The sequence below is a fragment of the Coturnix japonica genome, chromosome 8 (genome assembly GCF_001577835.2).
Source record: "Coturnix japonica isolate 7356 chromosome 8, Coturnix japonica 2.1, whole genome shotgun sequence".
Taxonomy (NCBI): Eukaryota; Metazoa; Chordata; class Aves; order Galliformes; family Phasianidae; genus Coturnix; species Coturnix japonica.
This window is the reverse complement of record NC_029523.1, coordinates 21533249-21553287: the sequence shown is the minus strand read 5'-3', so window position 1 is coordinate 21553287 and position 20039 is coordinate 21533249. Positions and strand designations below refer to the sequence as shown.

The 20039-nt window shown below is 45.6% G+C and overlaps 1 protein-coding gene and 1 long non-coding RNA gene across 4 annotated transcripts in view; one reads left to right on the top strand and one right to left on the bottom strand.

Annotated features, from left to right (window-relative positions):
- Positions 1–12019, bottom strand: part of OSBPL9 (oxysterol binding protein like 9) — a 48606-nt gene extending 36587 nt beyond the window's left edge. Inside the window, exons 1-3 of one of the 3 annotated variants that reach the window (XM_015870572.2) lie at positions 11877–12019; positions 3766–3816; positions 10–88 (exon numbers count right to left, since the gene is read on the bottom strand). In XM_015870572.2, coding sequence (XP_015726058.1) covers positions 10–88; positions 3766–3816; positions 11877–11987 — 241 coding nt within the window. In that variant the 5' untranslated portion in view covers positions 11988–12019. Of the gene's footprint in view, positions 1–9; positions 89–3765; positions 3817–11385; positions 11405–11876 lie in introns of those variants that run through there. The other 2 variants (XM_015870573.1, XM_015870570.2) reach the window with 2 other exon arrangements.
- LOC107317649 lies at positions 11923–12887 on the top strand. The gene is made up of 2 exons (XR_001556954.2): positions 11923–12030; positions 12477–12887. It is a non-coding gene; the product is annotated as an uncharacterized LOC107317649 (long non-coding RNA).
- The last annotated feature ends 7152 nt before the right edge of the window (positions 12888–20039 follow it).

The following is a 20039-nucleotide window of genomic DNA, read 5'->3' as shown; positions in this document are numbered from 1 at the left end:
TCAGCTCACCCTGAAAATGGAAGGTTTTCTGATCAACAGTTATTGTGAAGGTGCTGTCGTCCTCATCGTCTATACCAATCACAGCTCCCTGTGAAACAAAGAACAAAATCCTGATAAGGCAAGCAGTGACATCAGCAGCACACACTCTATCACTACACCACTGGAATTTAAAAAGCCTCGACTAACTGTAAGCACATCGAATACTGTAAAGAGCAGATTCCCTATTTAATCAGTGGTTGTAAATCAGTTCTTTAATAGAATATAGAATTTGATAAAACAATATTTGTAAAACTTAGTGCTTTGCTGGATGATGATGCAAATCTTTTACCTTTGCAATGGTGGCTTTATGCTACAGCATCGTTATAGTAGACAATATCCTACTATTCTCTACTACATTTCAATGTATATTTTAAAAAGTGGGAGCAATACTTTTTAAGTATTCTCCATCTCTAACAAATACCGATTTGCTGCTACTCTACAAAAGAGGCTCCTGACCTAATTTCATCTCCCAGTCTATAAAAAAATCATTCCAGCAAAATGCATTTGTCCTATCATGTTGTGTCACTGGTACACTGCATGATCTAATTCTCAGTCCCTAAGTAAATACCAGCAATAAGTCAATAGGATGCATCAAAAGCTGCTGGCTTTGTCTTCCAATTGGTGGTGACATTTCAGAAGGGAATGTGAAGATTAGATGAAGGTGATCTGTGCTCAGCTATTTCCAAATCCATCCACTTCTGCATTCTTGACCCCCTTCCCTCCCCAAAATACATAAAAAATAGCACAATTTCAGCCAGGGAAGGAAGACAATGATAGAGGTCCTGTAAGACTCGTTTTCAACTCCAAACAAATTATTACATGTAGTTCAGGATATTTCAAAGATCCCAAAGGATATATTTAATTTCTTTCCTCTTGCTCCAGGAGATCCAGCTTTATGTCCTGTTTTGTCCTTCCCCCCTCCCACAAATCAGGAAGACACCCCTGGCAGGTGAACATGTTTAATTCGTTCATCTTGTCCTTACTGTGCAAGTACAACACAAACAACAGTAGCACCAGCACCCTGAGTGAGCTCCAACAAGTGGCAACAACAGAGGAGGGGGTAAGCAGTGGGCTGGCCAGAACATCACAACCTGTTTGGTACAGATCTAGTGGAAGGAGATCTCTGTCAATCTCATTTGCACACATTCCTCACAGCTCCTGTAAGTCTGGCTGATGGCATCCACACCTTTTGCTGTGCTGGCTGCAGGTACCACAGGGCAGAGGAGACAAGAAATAGACCCTATCTAAGAATAGCACCAACCATGTGTAACTCAGGGCTATACAGCAGGCAAGGAGAGCTCCAGACATTTTCCCCTCCACTGCCATAAGTGCGCCACTTACAAAAGCACATTTTTCAAGGACAGATCTGCAATCACTAAACAAGAGGCACCTGAGAAGCACAGCCCAGCCAGGGCAATTCTGAATAGTTCTGGTACCCCAACATTACAACAACCAGATCATCAGCCATTACACACAGGTCACTCCAAAAGTAATGCCTCCCGTTTATTTCCACAGAAACTACAACAAAGAGCACAATAACATTGTCTGATATAGCAAATTCTCAGCTACAAAATACTGTTTTTCAACAGTCACCACCATCAGACAATGATGAACAAGAGCCTGCATGCCATGCTCATAAACATTGCCACTAAAATGCACCACCCACCGCCTCCCTGCGCTCACATTCACTGTTCAGTCTCCATAGACATTCAGCAAGCATTGATAAATGTCAGTTAGTGCCATTTTTTTCCATATGGAGGAATTCAATGACACATCTTTGCTTCATACGCATTTCTATATCAGACATCATTGTGTCAGACTACCCCTCTGCTGCCATCTGTCACACGGCAACAAAACAGAATGGAATATTGGTAAGAAGGTTGAACCTCTGCTGCCACACCACCAACATCTGCCTCAGGTAAATTCATGGGCCAATGCAATAGAATAGGAGGCATTACTTTTGGGGTAAATATTTTGTATTTGAGAACTATCTGGTAATCATGCAGTGTACCAGTGATCAGCCAAAAGCATTTTGCTTACAGAAACCTTAGGCAGGACCTAAGCATAGGGAAGATGACATAGATTCTTCCACAAACACACCTTCCTAAACAATCCATGACAATAAAAGACAGAATTTGAACTTCAGAGCCTACAAAGCACAGGTATAAAACAAAACCAAACAAAACAAAAAGGCAAGGAACAAGCTTTTAAAATTCATTCCAGAAAAAAAAAAAAAAAAAAAAAAAGGAAGCACTTTAGAAATCACATGTTTGTTTATGTTCACACCTACAGTTACAAATCAACAATTACTCTAAACAGAAAACCTCTTTGATAGAATTGCACATTGCAGTGGCCCATCTGTTCAGGTTCTGGTATTGTCATCTGCCAGAAGAGCTGTGTTACAAAAGCAGGAAGACCCCTTCCTCCCTCACAAAATAAACCCACACGTGTTCCGAGAAAGGAGTCAGCAAATCTTTGCAGAAATCCTAAGAGTAATCTGGGGTGGGAACATGGCAGATGGGGAAAGAGAGAAGGATTCTTTTATCTTAAATGGAAGTAAAAATGAATAATGCAATGTTGAACAGATTGTTCACTTTTAATACTTCCTAAACTGACAGGCTGATGCCAACCTCCACATTGACAGGCTCACAACACTATTAAAGCAGACACAGTTTTTGAGACTAAATTTCTCTACACAATGCAAAAAAAAATCTTAGAGATCTTCAGGAATGTAATGTTGCAAAAAGGGGTTGGAGTTTACATTATCCTTAAAGAAACTATAATCATGATATCAATACACTAAAAAGGGAAAAGTACAATAAAATCATCTGAAATGCAGATGAACAGGGATTCTCTGTATGAGTCTAACTGAGGTTGTTGGGACCCTTTATTAGGCCCAAAGGAAGATCACAAAGTGTTAACAGCAGAAGGAAGAAATAACTGCAATTAAAAAAAAAAATGAAAAAGGCAGAGTTCTGCTGCAACACTCATCAGATTCTGTGTCAGGCCACAGATCACCTTCCCTATATTTCTCTTCAAGACCCAAAATGATCCCATTCATGTCCATTATCCTTCTGAATTATTCACCCTGTTTAGATCAGCTCCTCACAAAGCATTCTGGAGCCAGAGATTCTCTGAGAAATGGGGAAAATACAGCAAAAGGACACGTGCAAGAGAAGTTTCTGAAAGCGCATGACTATGTAGCATTACCACACAGGTATCCAGAATGAAGGTGGTGGGCCTACAGCATCCAAACCGGCAGAATGAAGGACAATGGAACAGAATAAAGGAATACCAGAAGTACAGAAAGAAAACAGTTTTGCAATAACTTCTGTAGGTGTAGAACTTACACCTACATATATTTACATTCACATGAAACGAGAACTGCAAATAGCAACTTTATCGCAGCATTTTATTGTTAACCCATTGTATTTTGCCCTATGATGCTTTTTAGACAATGTATAAAGCACATAATACTTTTATACAATACCACAGAACAACCTGAATTGGAAGGGAGCCATAAGGATCATCGAGTCCAATAACAGAATGCAATTAGCTTAGCATGTCACTTGACCTCTAATGTTTTCTTTCTTTAAATACTTTCACTACCTCAGTGTTTTGCAGAGTCAGCAGCAGAGCAAAACCTCAAAAGTCTCCTTGCAGTTCTCTCCCCTAGACCATATTATCCACAGTGAGATATTAAGTACCAAAGAAAATCATACTCACTCTGAGTCTAACACATCCTCGGCGTGATCCTCTCATCATTTTGTCTTTTGACTGAAAGAAATAAAAAACAGAATACTGGATTAACAAATTTAGTAACAACTGCAAGGAGAAAGTTGTTCAAGGCAATCAAGAACAGAAAAAAACACAGTTTGGTATAATGTTTTATTGACTGATTGTACAATCTCATTTACAAAATGACACAAAAGAGAGTGCGGCACCAAAGCATGATGTACTGCTTCCAGGCATAAGAATATAATATAAAGCTTCAAAAAAGTTCTGTAGGTATCTTGAAGAAATACTTAGAAGGTGCAGTCCACACCTTTATAGAAGGTAGGAAGATGTGAAGAAAGGCATTTATTAGGGAATATTGAAATTGGCAGAGTACTGATTTACATCCTCCTCCTTTCCAGGCCTCAGGAAAGAGTCAGTATAGCAAGCAGTATAGCAGAACCAGCTGTGCAGGCAGAACTGCACAAATCAAATAATGTTTCTGTCAGAAAGTTTCCTGTATTTATCATCCTTTATACAGACATAAATGTCATATTCAGACAAGTTTCTGACTATTTCCTAGATATTACATCCTGCTTTTATTCCAAGAGTTAGAAAAGTTCTATTTATAGCCATTTAAGTGATGACTCCAGATCAGAAAACAGGATTCCTACATCTACAGCCAGTACCTAAACCTGTAAATTACTGAACCTCTTCCTTAGTGTCTCTGAGGCACCTACTTATAGATACCCAACCTGCTTCTAGCTTGGAACTGTTCTAAACTTCCAGCTATTCCTACCACTGATACAGTTTGTCAGCAACTTTCCACCAATATTTTCAATATTACTGGTTAACACTGGCAAGCTCAAGTAACAAGCACAGGAACCCTTTTAGATAAAGGAGAAAAAGGAAACATTATGTGGAGTCCTAAATATTTTGCCTTCTTACAGACACAAAACATCTTCTGCTTTTCAGTTACTTCCCCTTCATTTTTTTATCTGATGTACTGTGTGCCACTGCAGCCTTAGCTCCAAGGGCATTCTGGCCCAGTACAGCCCCTTCTCTGTTACCACCCCGATATTCAAACTGCATTCTTTCAGGTCGTGGAAACATTTCTACCTCTACAATCACATGAACAAGTTCTCTTGCTGTCACCTTCTGAAACATTCTCTTCTGTCCAGCAGTATCTGAACACTTCTTTCTGTGACTGGCTGTGATTATGACCAGCTCTATTTTCACTGATGCCACTAGACAACAAAATCAGATTGATTTTAGTGGGGGAAAAAAGACAGAAACCAGAACTATCAGTCTTCATAGCATTAAAACACTTTTCAACTACCACACATTTGAGAGATATAGCTCCGTTATAGCTATATTACAGCTATTTCTCTCAAAATCACGAAGCAGTCACAGCAAGTCCTTTTCACCAAAGGTAATTTAGATTACAGTAGTGCATGGAAATCACCATGCCACGGCCTGAACCAATGGCTGAGCACTAGGTGAGAAGGCATGAACAGCCCAGGGAGCTCAGGTGCACACAATGCACCTGAATGACTGGAAGGGGGGGAGCCTGAGCTCGCCCCTCCTCACCCTCATTTAAGGGCTGGCAGCTGAGGGACCAGAGTGTTTCTAGAGACTGCACTCCTTTTGAGCTGTCACTGGTTGATGGAAGGCGCGAGCTAATGTTTCATCATCTTCTATTGTTCCATAGTGCTTATATCCCAGTAGAAGGCACTGCTGTCGCCTCTTTTGCCCCACAAGTAGTCAGAACTTCAAATGAAGGAAAGGTTTTGTTACTAGGGTCACAATTCACCAGAGTTCACTTACATGCGTGGCTTTTTTATGCTCGCTGCTTGGAGTGCACTCCTGAAATGGGAGAACAGTACCGAGAGCTTACTGCTCCCTCTAGTGGCACCCAGAAGAAATACTGGCATGAGCTCAGCAAGAAAATAATGCCCAGGCTGAGGATGCACCTCCAGATGAGCAGAAGGAAAGAGAAACAATCCGGGCAGCTGGCAGTGCGGAGTGCAGGCAGACACCACGCCTGGTGCCACCAGGTTTGGTCCTGCCCAGGTTCTGGAAGCAGTTGAGAGCGAGGATGATGTGAGCAATTCCTGGTGCAATGGAGGGCAGAATCCTAACAATCCTTCCATTGCACAGATTGATTAGCAATCAACCACAAAATGTGCTATAAAAGGCTTTACTTTTTTTGTACACCAATCGCATTTTAATGGAGTGGAAATTGAGTTCAAACTTTATAGCACGTAATGTTCTTAGTTTGCAAAGAGATTCACAAGATAAATCACAGGTTCAGTGTACTGAGCATTTCCCCATCTTCAAGCACAGCTTTAATTGGCTCACATGATTACAGTGAAGCAGCAAATCTAATTCACTCTAAAACACCTCTCACTCTACTATCCATACTGCAGCATGCAGCTATCCTCACTAATCACGCTGCACGCTCTCTAAATGACATCTTTTACTCACTGCTGCGAAAGAGGACTTTAAAACATAGATCAGTAGATGTTCTACGTTTGTTCCCCTCTCTACTCCCAAAAGGTTTTTACAAAACCTCCAACCCAGCCCTCCCCAAAGCCTTCGATCCCCCTTCACATCTTTAGAACTATTTCATTTGTGTTTCAGCTCTTGCATGGGAAGATTAAGATTTCAATATTAAATCCCACTGTTGTCTGCCTCCAAGACCTCTCAGGCACAGGCTCTCGTACAGGTATGTTCTTGACTCAATGCTGCCAAAAAAATCTCTAAGGTAAGTAGACAGATGAGCAATAACATCATTCATGTCATTTATTTCCCTCTAGGGAGGAGGGATGTGAAACAAGGTCTATTTATAAACACTGTTTCTTGCAGTTTAACTACACGTACAGGACCACTTGTATAATAGCTATTGTTCTTGCCAAATGCTAAGGCAACACTCATTCTTCAAGCCAAAATAAGATGTGACAGAACAAAAACCCCAACACACAGCTCTCAGACCGTTCCTGCAGCTCACCCCTCTCAAAGGAGGGTCCCCCAAGCACAGAGGCAGCAGCAACATCTAACAGCAACAACAGCTGGGGCTGGCAGTGCTTACAGAGCCACAGCATATTTAATCCCTTTAACCATTCTGAGTCAGGTAGAATGTACAGGAACAGTGGCAAAGACACCCCAGAGTTGCTTGAGATCTCATCTCACTGTGTGCTCTGAAATGAAAAGCAACTACAGGCAGCTGCTGTGCCTAACGCTTTGACTTTTGTGGATGCGGTTGTAAAGCAGGAACCAAAAGCGCAGCAACTTCTGAACACTGAGAAGAAGCAAAAACTTCTAAAAAGCATTGTACTTCTAAGTGATCAGAGTCTCAGTTACATTCAACCAACATATTTCTTGCCTGACAGTGCACATGCATATATTAATTTGCACTGACTAAAAGGCTGCAACAAATGACTTCTAGAAATTAAGCACAAATTACAGTTTGCTTTTTGAAAGGAACAAGCAGGCAGCTGAAGATGACAATGAACACCAGAGGAAAAGTTGCCTTCTATCAGCTGGAAAACTTGAGTACTGAGCTGGTTTCAGTACTTGAGGTGTATGTAAGCAGAACCTTCAGAACCACAGTTAGCACATGACTTGCACACTACTGCTTCACCAAACCATCCCAGCTTGGATCAGAACCTGCACGAGCACCCAGCTCCACTTATCACATCAGCAGAGCAGACAACGTGGCTGACACTGGGAGGGCAGGTGACATGCAGTTCCGAGTGCCAATACAAAATGACCCCATCAGATGCTGCTAAACAAATCTGAGCGGGCACAATGTATTTATAGCAGATGAGAAATGCCACAGACATGCAGCACAAAGTGATGATCAAGTTTTGGGAGAACTGAAACCAGACACATTGTCTAAATACTGAAGAGAACAGCATTAATGAAGCATTACTGAAAGCAAGTCGGGTGGTGTCATACAGAAATCACCTCTCATTTTCCAAGAAATAAGTACTGCTCAATTCTATGAGTGAATGTACTACCCAGGAGGAAAATCCAGTGCCAGTCATGAAACCCTGCCTATCTGAGAAAGAGAAAAAACAGGTTTCTGTAAGACCACCCTTCTGATGATACCAACATCTGTGTTGATACACTGCAGACAGAATTATGGCAGCAGACTGATGGATCACCCACAGATTGGTGACTGGTCTCCCAGCCTTCAAGGAAGGATTCGCACACACCTGAGGCCAGCAGATGGAAATACCTGCTTCTCCTTTCCCCATGCCCCCATCCTAACTTACCAAACTTACACAGGCAGAGTTATTACGTATGATGAAAAAAAAATATTTGGTATGTATTTTGCTTGTTATAAGGAGTCCATTATGTACATTATAATCCTGTAAAAATCTAGGACAACCTTTGAAAGACATAGTTGAAACTAGGTAAAGAATTCAACCTAGTGCTGAGGAACAGCCACCGGAAGACTCGTATCATGTCTGTTAATTCAAGATTATCCTTTTACTGTATGTAGTTTGCTTACAGCTTTGTTTTTTAGATCCAGAGCTGTTTGCAGTGCGTGTGACAGACCAAATTATTGCAGAAACTTCAGCACAACAGCTCAGAATGGAAAGCAGAGGCCTCAAAAGGTACATCTGTACAAAGGCAGATGCTTTTTCTTATTTTCCTCCATTTTTTGCACACAGCTGTTAACTAAAAAACCATATTTGGAAAAAGCAGGAAAATATATTCAACTGAAAGTCTCTTAATACGGGGCACTGAGCCATGGCTCCAGCTTCAGAGGCATCATTTGAAATCAAGTTAATGAGATTTGTTTTCGGTTTACCATCAAAGAAAGAATCATGAAACCGTGGCAAAATCTGAGCTTTCCTCCTTAACATCTGGATCATACGTTCCACAAACAGTTCTTGAAGGCAGCACAATGACTACTGAAGTTGCCAAGCAGCAGAATTCTAAAAGCATAAGGGGAAAAATGCTGTTGCAACATCACATCTGCTTCCTCCTACCAACTGTTTTCATACAGATTTTGTTCCTGAAATGATTTAAGCATGTGTTTGAAAAAGTATTTCGATGGAACAACTAACAGCAGCAACAACAGCCTACCTAAGCATTCAAACCTATTGTTTAGGAACTTACTGGTGGGAGAACTACAAATCCATTGGAGGCTGCCCAATTTGGTTCCTAAAATGTACACTACAGCGCTGTCATACAGGGTATGGTTTTCTTTCAGTCCTCAGTCTCTACTCAAGGCAGCTGTAAAGCCTGAAGCAGTTCCAACAGTACCTCGAATAGCTATAAAGTTTTAAGTCCTTTAACAAACTGCCCTCCCTGTGTCCCGGCCTTGCTGTTAGTGCTGTTCGCACAGCTACGCCAATTCAGCTTTTCATACAATTAAAATATTTATTTACAGAATACAGATGAAACGTGAATTTTAAATCAGACTTTCAACCTCAAGGGGCTCTCTGGATTATTTCTACAGGATTCCCATGGGCAGTCACAGCTCGGGCTGTGCATTTAAGACAGCACTGCTATCCGAAAACACAACAAAAAGCAAATTGCTTTCACCTCCCTTTTCCTCCATAGCGATTTCTTTGTCTCTGCCAGCACAAAGCCAACACATGTTTTCACACTGACGTGCAGAAAGAAAACCACAGAATGAACTCAACTGAAAAAAACAAATCAGCAGAAAGTTTCTCAGCTGTAAACCAGCTTAAGGAACAACTTTACAACTCCTGTGCCAGCAGAGATGATCTATTTGGAGGCTTTCCTTTTAAATACTGTCAGTGCCTCCAGCTACATCCTGCAAACAGCACGGTGCTTCATAGCCTTGTATTTGCTTCACCTCTAAGAGAAACGGTGGATTCACAAATCAAAGCATGTCACTGTTAATCTCTCAAACCATTGGCCAAACTGATCCAAAATGGGATACATTTATTTCATATTTGTTTCTTCTTAAAATGAAAACAAAACAACGACAATCATTTACTGCTGCTGGACAAGTCATTTATCTAAGCAAAACCATGTAAAGATGATCAATAGTTGGATAGGAGTCCAGGCCTTTTACTCTCTGGAATATATCACTCATAAATAAACTCTCAGATACAATTATAAGCAAATCTGAGGATGAGAACTGATGAGAAATGTATGAACACAAACTGCAAACTACAGAAAAGGAAAGCAGAGAAGAGCAAACGATGTAAGAACTTTTGCCTTGATCCCTGAAGTCTTTTATCGTGTCAGGAATGTAAATGTAATTGAGTTCATTTGTTCCTCGTCTACGCATTCAAAACATATTTAGGTTAATAACTACTCAAGTTAGCAAAAGAAAAGGCATACTAATTTAGATGCAATACTGCTGTACAGCAGCTGCTTAGATGCTCATTCCACATGGACTCTTCTGCAGCCTATTTTACGCTATTACACAAGAAGATGAAATACAGCCATGTGAGGACACGCCAAGGAACAGATCTGCTCTTCTGTACCTCTCTAGTGAAAACTTCAGCTGCATCAGACAGGAACGCCTTGCAGCTTTCCACAGCTCCCCTGCCAAAGTCCAGCTGCCTCTTGCACCTGCTGGAGAAAGCTCCTGCTTGTACTTTTTGGACTGAAATGGGCTAAGGGGTCTGTAAGAGGTGACGAGAAGGTAAAAGTAGATGAGTTAAATGTAAGCTCTCCTGTCAGCCAAGTCGTTTCCAGGTGCACACCTACACAGCCAAGTGGAAACAATCTCAACATACCCCACCCATGCATTATACACATCAGGAAGGGCTGGTTTCAGGTTCAAAATCACGCAGCTGCACCTACACGCAAAGACTGCATTGCTTCAAGCTGAAACTGGCTCAGAGCAAACTGTGTTCAGCTGCATGTACCTGATCACACAGGTAAGCTTCTATTTCAAAATACAAGCAGACGTACACAGAAACACAGGCAAAATCTCTGAATGGCCATTTCCTACACAAAGCTCCCAAACTCCTAATGTCATTATTGCTTATTCAACACAGTCTTTGAAACTGACATTATAAACTGAAGTACTTTGCAGACCAATACAGAAAGCGTTCTGTAGGAACATTTAACTGCAGGACTCCGTGGCACAAAGCAGGGAGCGTGGTTTGATTTTCCGATCCTAAGTAGAACTTTTAGGGCAGGTAGGTTAAAAAAAAGAATGTTTTAATCTGAGAACTAAAAGTCATTAGAATGACAGACATGCTAAGTTATATTGAAGTGCAACGTGTATGTAGGGATATCTAACCATAGGAAGTAATGAGATTTCAGAACTGATATTCATTAAACTGGTGAAGACCACAGTCAGAAAGTCGCTGCAGTAACCAGAATCATCATCCACCAGTCATCAGTGACTGCTTCTATTTCTACAGCTGAGCATGAGGAGACTTTGCACCTTGGACCTTCACCTCAAACAGCTGCCATACAAACAGCCATTAAAAAGCTATAAAGGTAGCTCTATTTCTCCACCATATCCCAGATGCAGGTAAAGCAGGAGTTTTGAATTAGGTTTTCTAAGTGGATAATGCTGAATTATAAACTCGTGGAGCTGTGGAACTAAGCCTTGCCCTAACAGAGATGGACATTCAGAATGAGGGAGCATAAGTTTTACACGTAGCCGTACTGTGGAAGTACCTGTAACAATGCCATTTTAACACAAGGAATACACCGTGTGACTGCTGTTTTACACAACTTCGCGTTCAAAAGCGGGAAGTTCTCGACGGAAACGTCAAGCCGACGTCTTAGTGGCAGCTCCCTGCTGCTGAGCCAGCGAAGCGGGCACACGGCGCTGCCAAGGAGGTGCCGGTGCTGTGTGAGCACCCACGGGCCGGGACGGACCGAACGCCCCCTCAGCGCCAACGGCCGCTCCCGCCCAACGGCCCCGCCCCCGCGCCGGACACCAACAATAACAGCGCCGCTCGCCCCCACCCATAAATCTCCCCGCAGCGCCACCCCATTGGCCGCTCCCGCCGCCTCCTCCTTCCCCATTGGCCGCTCCCGCCGCCTCCTCCTTCCCCATTGGCCGCCCGAGCGCTCACACCGCCCCGCGTCCCCTCCCCGCCCCCACCCTGCTCCTCAGCCCGGCTCTGGGCTCCCCGCCCGCCCTGCCCGCCGCTGCCCCTCACCGTGTAGTAGGAGAGGAGCCCGGCGTTGTAGTCCAGCACGAACCAGCGGTACTGCCAGCCCTTCATCACATTGGTCCATTTGCTCAGCGGGCCCTCCATGATAGACGCCATCTTAAGCACCGAAACCGGCACCGCCGCGCGCACTGCCCGTGCGGTGAGGGGAGAGACACGGGGAGAGACACGGCGGCGGCCGGGAGGGGACGGGGCGGGGCCTGCGGACACGGCGGGGCGGGGCGGGGACGGGGGACGGGCCTGCGCGCGCAGCGGGACCGGGAGTGTAATGGTGGGGCGGGGAGAAGGGGGGGGAACCGCTAATAGATGTGGTGTGATGTGATGGGGGGTGTTGGGAGCACAGCGGGAACGGGGACGGGGAGCTTGGGTTTGTGAGTGTCCGCAGTGGGGCTCCCGGTGAGCCTCAGAGGGCGAGGTGTCACCGAGGGCTGTGTGGGAAGGGCGTGATGCTGTGGTGGTTGGTGGCTGTGGTGGTTGATGCTGTGGTGGTTGGTGGCTGTTCTGTCAGCTTTCCTTTGGTTGTGTTTGTCCCCGTGTCTCACAGTTCACTTCACCTCTGGGTCTGACCCGTCAAATCCATGTGTTCAGGTCTGCCACGACTGGTGTGCATAAAAGCATCCAGGGTGTGAGGTGAAAATGGCACGCGTTGGCTTCAGGGTCACCTTAAGGGTAACGCTCATGGGAACAGCACACAGCTTTCCTTCTGTCTGCTCCAGCGATGTGGAATGCATTCCCCTGCAGCTGTGAACAATGGTAAATCTCCTGTTAAAGGCGTGTTCTTTGGCTCCACTTGAGCATAAATATGTAATTTCAGCTGTACTTCAGCACAACATCTCTCTTGACATAGAGCTACTCATGCTCCTCCCTAGGGATGGACCCAGTTGTTTCCCTGGTTGTGAAGAAGAATCAGTCCAAGGCAGTCTCTGTGTCTGATTCCATTGTATTTTTTTTTTTGTATGTTGTTTTGTATGTTTCTAATACACCCTCCCATTTCACACATCACATTGCTCACTAGTTTGTTACCAAGCCAAGTTGGTAGTTTTGACATTAGAATGCACCTGGTGCTGTGTTTATGCGTGGTGTTACCAGTTGAATCTAGCTAATACCTGAGTCCATCTTGAAGTCCAGCTTGCTCATTTTGCTAAGTCCTTTCCAGGCTGCCTATGACCTCAGCAGTCCTCTGTGTTTAGTTTCACTGACCCAACAAAGCAGGGCTGCCTGGAGATTAAAACAAAAACATCAGATGGTGCCAGAACGTTACCAGCGCTACCATTTAAAGCTTCACTTGGGTTGGAGCTTTATCTCAGATCATGACTTTTGCAGTATTGTGCCACAAAAGTTGAAGCTATGCAAAGAGCTTGGCTTAACTGTGAAAGGGCTGAATGTTCTCAATTGGAAACTCAACTGAAGGGCTTTCGGTTTACCTTGTTACGCCATAGGCCGAAATGGCTAAGCTCCATCATACACTGGGTAGCCCCAGCTGTGGTATAACTTGCCTTTATGTACCCTTTGTATCACATCATCACCACCATCAGTTTCAATGAACTACTTGAAATAGAAGTTAGCCAGTTACTTCCTTCATTGATTAATTTAGTTTGCCCCAAAGTGTTCTGTCTGTATCTTGCTGTCATCCCACATGACTGGACACCACAGAGTTCAGCAGAGCTAGGCTGAAGGCAGCAGCTGTTGTTACCTTGTGCTGCTTTGACACCATGCTCCATCCATTCTGAATTTTGTCCAGCATCATTCTCTTGGAGGCCTCGACTAAGTCATTGTCACGGAGTTCTCTCTAGAGCTCACTCCGGGACAGTGGGCACAACCCGGGGCAGCAGGAACAAAAGCCCCCCCCTTTTTTTTCTCTAGCGGCAGTGCGGCGCGGCCCGGCGCGGCCCGGCCACGTGCGTTTAGGGAGACGGGGAAGGGAAGGGAGATTGCGATTAGGTCTAACAAAAATGAGGGAGGAGAAGGAGAAGGTGAATCTGAGAACGAATGGCAGTTTAATAACCTAATAACACTAACAACAACAAGAGAGTTTCACCCAAAGAGAATACCAAGTCGCCAAATCTCACGCGATGGAGCTGTGGAAGGCAGGAAGCTCTGACCAACGTTTTGTCTCCTCACAGGGAGCCGGCCACAACACCGTCCCCTTCCTCACTTCCCTTCTGGTGCCCCTAACCCACATGCCCATTTACGGCAGCCCGCAGAAAAAAAACTTGTCCCCTTTTCTCCCATTATTAGGCATGGTGTTCTGATGTGGAATACCAACACCAACCAAATTACAAAACCATAACATTCCACCCCTTATTAACAGCATCAAATCACATCATGCCTAACTTTTATCAACATATAAACAGAACAGTAGTTAACATGCATTACATATGTACATACAGATATATATATATATATACACACACATGGAATCACAGGCTGCACTCCCCCAGCATCAAATTTCCCTGTGGCACACACTGAACATCCCCATCCTTCTGCATCACCCACCAGGTGCACCCAGGTCCCTTGCAAAGACAGTTCCACGGAGGGGCTCCCCTTTCCAGAGGCCTGGGAGGACCCAAACTGCTTTTCCCAAGCATATTCTTTACATGCACCCACAGGAACCTTGTCTCCCTCCACGGTAACGCAGGGAGTTGGACTGTGTAGGGCCATCTTCGGTTGGCTGATCCTCGGGTGTTTTACCAGCCAGGTGGCTTCTGCTAGATGTTTCTCCCATTTCTCTAATGTTCACCCACCCATTGCTTCAGCGTGGTTTTCAGCAAACCGTTGTGGCGCTCGATCTTACCAGCAGCTGGTGCGTGATAGGGGATGTGATAGATCCATTCAATGCCATGTTCTTTGGCCCAGGTGCTCACCAGTGAATTTTTGAAATGAGTCCCATTGTCTGATTCGATCCTCTCTGGGATGCCATGTCACCACAGGATTTGTGTCTCTAGGCCTAATATGGTGTTTCTGGCAGTGGCATGGGGCACCGCATATGTCTCAAGCCACCCGGTGGTTACTCTCACCAATGGTGAGTACATAGTGCTTACCATTACGAGTCTTTGGCAGGGTGATATAATCAATCTGCCATGCCTCCCCATATTTATACTTTTCCCATCGCCCTTCCCCCCAGAGAGGTCTCATCCTCTTGGCCTGTTTGATCATGGCACAGGTGTCACAATCATGGATGATCTGCGCAATAGCGTCCATAGTTATGTCCACCCCTCGGTCTCTAGCCCACTTATGTGTTCCATCTCTGCCCTTGATGGCCTGAGGTCTCATGGGCCACCGAGCTAGGAAAACTCTCCTTATTCTGCCAGTCCAGGTCTATCTGAGCCACCTCAATTCTGGCAGCTCGATCTACCTGGTGGTTATTTTGTTGCTCCTCTGTCGCTCGACTCTTGGGCACGTGGGCATCTACGTGACGCACCTTTAGGACCATGTTCTTTATTCGGGCAGCAATGTTCTTCCATAGTTCAGCGGCCCAAACAGGTTTACCTTTCCGCTGCCAGTTGTTTTGCTCCCATTGCTGCAACCACCCCCATAAGCATTGGCCACCCATCCATGAGTCAGTATAGGGTAAAGCACTGGCCGATTTCTCCCGCTCAGCAATGTCTATGGGGCCAGCTGGAACAGCCTTTACCTCGCGCAAATTGACTCTCGATTCTCCTCTTCCTTCCGTGGCCTCTGCAACTTGTCGTGTGGGGCTCCACACTGTCAGCCTTCCATTGCGATGTTTGCCCAACAATTGCGGCACGATCCATCAGTGAACAGGGCGAACTTCTTTTCGTTTTCCCGGAAGTTCATGTGTAACGGGGGAGCCTCTTTGGCGCGTGATACACTCTTCTGCTGGTGGTGCTTCAAACTTTTTACCTTCGGGCCAGTCCATGATTCACTTCTAGGATCCCTGGACGGCTGAGGTTCCCCACCTGGGCCCGCTGTGTGATTAGTGCAACCCACTTACTCCATGTGGCGTCTGTGGCATGGTGAGTGGAGGGAACCTGCCCTTTAATACATCCAATTCAGCACTGGAAAGTCGAGGTGGCCAGGAGAACGCTGTATTTGGGTGCCAATTACCTCAGAGGCAGCCCGGAACGCCCTTCATATGCTGCTAGGATCTCCTTTCAGTTGGAGTGTAGCCCTCTTCCGACCCCTGTATGCTCTACTTTCCAAGAATCCTAGGGTCGGCCTCGGGTCTCATCTGAGGTCTCTGTCCACAAGCTCCAAGTGGGACCTTTCTCCCCAGCAGCCATGTAAAGGATGTTCTTCACATCCTGTCCCATCCGTACTGGCCCCAGAGCCACAGCACGGGCTATCTCTTGCTTGATTTGCTCAAAGGCCTGCTGCTGTTCAGGGCCCCACGCGAAGCTATTCTTCTTTCGGGTCACCTGATAGAGGGGGCTCACAATGAGGCTATAATTTGGGATGTGCATCCTCCAGAAGCCTACACACCCTGGAAGGGACTGTGTTCTTTTTTGTCAGTGGGCGCAGACATTGCAGTAATTTTGTTGATCACGTCAGTTGGGATGTGGCGATGCCCATCTTAACATTTCACCCCTAGAAACTGGATTTCTTGGGCAGGGCCCTTCACTTTGTCTCGCTTAATAGCGAAACCAGCAGACAGGAGGATCTGGATTATCCGTTCTCCTTTTTGTAAAAAGCCTCCGTCGCTGTATCACCCACACACGATATCATCTATATACTGCAGGTGCTCTGGGCACCGCCCGTTCCCTGTTCCAATGTGGGCTTGGATCAGCCCATGGCAGATGGTCGGGCTGTGTTTCCACCCTGGGGTCAAACGATTCCAAGTGTACTGAACCCCCTCCAAAGTAAAGGCAAACTGTGGCCTACACTCTGTGGCCAAAGGGACAGAGAAGAATGCATTGGCAATATCTATGGTGGCATACCATTTTGCCTCTTTCGATTCCAGTTCATACTGGAGTTCCAACATGTCTGGCACTGCAGCACTCAATGGGGGTGTGACTCATTAAGGCCACGATAGTCCACTGTCAAGCCTCGATTCTCCACTGGCTTTGCGCACTGGCCATATGGGGGCTATTGAAAGGTGAATGGGTCTTACTAATTACTCCCTGCTTTCTAGTTGTTGAATGAGCTTATGGATGGGGAGCAAGGAATCCCTATTAGTACGGTACTGTCCTCTGTGTACTGTTCTCGTGGCAATTGGCACCCGTTGTTCTTCCACCAGCAATAACCCCACAGCAGATGGGTCCCCTGATAGGCCAGGCAAATCAGACAGCTGCTTAATGTTGTCTGTTTCTATAGCAGCTATTCCAAAAGCCCATCTGTATCCTTTGGGGTCCTTGAAATGTCTCCTTCTTAGGTAATCTATTCCAAGTATGCAAGGAGCCCCCTGGCCAGTCACTATACGATGTCTCTGCCAGTCTCTACCAGTGAGGCTTATCTCGGCCTCCAACACCAGATAGTTCCTGCGAACCCCCAGTCACCCCATGTATATGTATTCCTTCTGTCCCTTTCGAAGCCTGAGGGTATCAGAGTGCACTGTGGCACCGGTATCACCAGTGCTTTATATTTTTGTGGTTCTGAATGTGCCAGGCCACCGAATCCACACCGTCCAATTACACTCTATTATCCCTTCCCCCCCCTGGCTGAGGGCAGGGCCCCTCTATTGGTTGTCTGAAGTGGTAGAGGCAACCTCAGTAGTGGCTGACCTCTTTTGTAATTTTCTTACCCGTGCTCGCAGTATAACAAGTTGGGTTCGTCATGCCACTGTCCTCATGATCTCTCCCATGGTACACCGCATGGTAGTTCCACATGGCACCGACGTGAACATACGGCTCACTGCGGTCCTTTCACTCGGACAGGTGTGGCGTTTGCGTCTGACAAGCTGAAGACTGCCACAGGTTCGCTGTGGTTCCTTGCCGCAGACCAGCTCTTCTGCATGTTGTCTTGTTTTCTCTCCATTCAGTCCATTCTATCCACCATTTGACAGATGGCTGCGATGGTGGTACGGTGTGGCAGTAGTGTGTATTCGATAATTTTGCAGTGAAAGGATGAGCTCAAAAATTGCAGGTCTTCTATCCAGCTCATCATACCTGTTAGAGTTCGTCAATAGTATACTGGAATACTTCCCTGGTGCTGACCATTCATGTTTCTGGCATATTTTTCCGGAGTACCGCTCACCTTTTCTGGGTCATGGTAATGCTCTGGGTCCCCAGGGATCCCAAAACGTGGGATGCGTTACAGCATTTCTGCACAGCCATTTCTTCTCAGGTACTGGATACCTTCCTCAGCTGTACTCCATTTTTCCAGTACAGGCTCCAAATCACTTTTGAGAAGACAGGTTGCCTATTTCTGGTATAATAATTCTAGGTAGCAATTTAGAACCAGCGAGGACAAATCCCTTCTCATGACCCACACAATTGATAAGTGCAGTCAACCCACCTGGCTCACAAAGGGGCACCTGTAATCCCAGACTACCACCACATTTTGCTTGTTTCTGGCTCTGTGTTCTCACAGCCCTCTCCTCTGCAGTAGTTGTTCCTCATGGAGCTGCCTTCTGTCTGCTCACTCAGCAACCAGCAATGGTTGCAAGGAACCTTATTTTTGAAGCATCATATCAAACAATTTAATTGCTACATCTAGAACAAAAAAGTCAGTGTAAACACAGAATTTTGTTTTATGGCAAAAACTGCTTTATTATTGGATTCCGTAATCATCACAATTAGATTTTTGTAGTGGATTTTAGTCTGGATTTGCACACAATTGAATTAAGGTTGTACATAAGATAAAATGAATATATATATCTCAATGAAGGCAATGTGATTTGTTACTTAGGCTGATTAAATTTGAGACCAAAAGCTTTAAAAAAAGTCTGCCTTAAGAATTTGCTGGATTGGAACAAAACTCAAACCTGTGGCTGTTTGTCTCTGTTCTATCAGATCTCTATATTCATGAATTACAATGTTGCATAGGCACCAGGCCAGAAGGACCTGTTAGAATTGGATTTTCCGTCAGCGGCATAGTTTTCCTCCCCTGTCTGGACCATCGCCTCTCCCATTTCCTGCTCAACATCCTCAAATTCAGGGACTATTGACAAAAACTCTCTTATATCCTGAGGCCGTGAGCAACCTTCAGCAGGTAGCAATGAAGACGATGAATCAAAGACCTCTATCAAAGAGCCGGACTAATGCCGTCCTTGGGCAAAGGTATTTGGCAGACTTGGTCGCAGGGGGTAAGGCCGTAGCTGAAGAACTGATCCATGCGCTCTGAACTAGATGATGATCTGCTGACCCAGTAACCGGACCCATCTGGAAATAAGCGGACAAGGCAAACCCAAACGGGTACCAGCTGACTCTGGTGCTCAGGCTCGACAGCAGTTTCTTCTCAATGGAACGTCCGTCTTCTACCCATTCCTTCCTGGGAAGGCTCACCAGGGCCCCTTGAAGGTCTTCTGAACTCATCTCCAGGGGCTTGCTGCTTTGGGCCTTCTGTTAAACAACAGCTAGCTTGATATCCGGTACGGAATCATTCAGGCTGGAAGGAAAAGGCCCAGCTGCAGGAGCAGTCCCAATAGCCTGCTTCTTGGTGGAGACAGGCTGCTGCTCCCTGACCAAGGGACGCATCTTGCTGACGATCTCTGTCAGACCTGATGGTGTAACATTGAAAAGCCACGCCAGTCTGGCTCCTTTAAGGCTTCCTGTTCTGTGTCCTTGGCCTGTGCTTTGAGACGTCATCCGAAATGTCGACTCTGCTGACCCTTGTACCTGACCCATGTCGGGCAGGATGAAGGCCAAGCCGACCGGCCCAGTTGGACGCCTGGACCCGGTGTCTCCGAACAGGAAAGCTGCTGCTCAGGGATGGCCGGCTTCTTCTTGCTGCCCAACCTGGCCCTGAAAGCTGGAACGGCCAAGGCTGTCTCTGAGGTGGGAAATATGCCAAAGCCATATATGAGGAGCTGACACCTCAAAATCCTTTGGGGGGCAGTGTGGAAACCCCTGAATGTGGGAGCAGAGCCAAAAGACTGAAACAGTGTTCATCTAAAATTGTTATGCACTGCAAGAACTTTCGAGCCCCGGGCACAGCTCTGTGGTGCAAAGCCAGCAGCTTGCAGTGAAACTCCTGGGATCGTGTCTCCTGCTCCACGGAAGCTCCTACATATGAACTGCTCGCCAGGCGCTG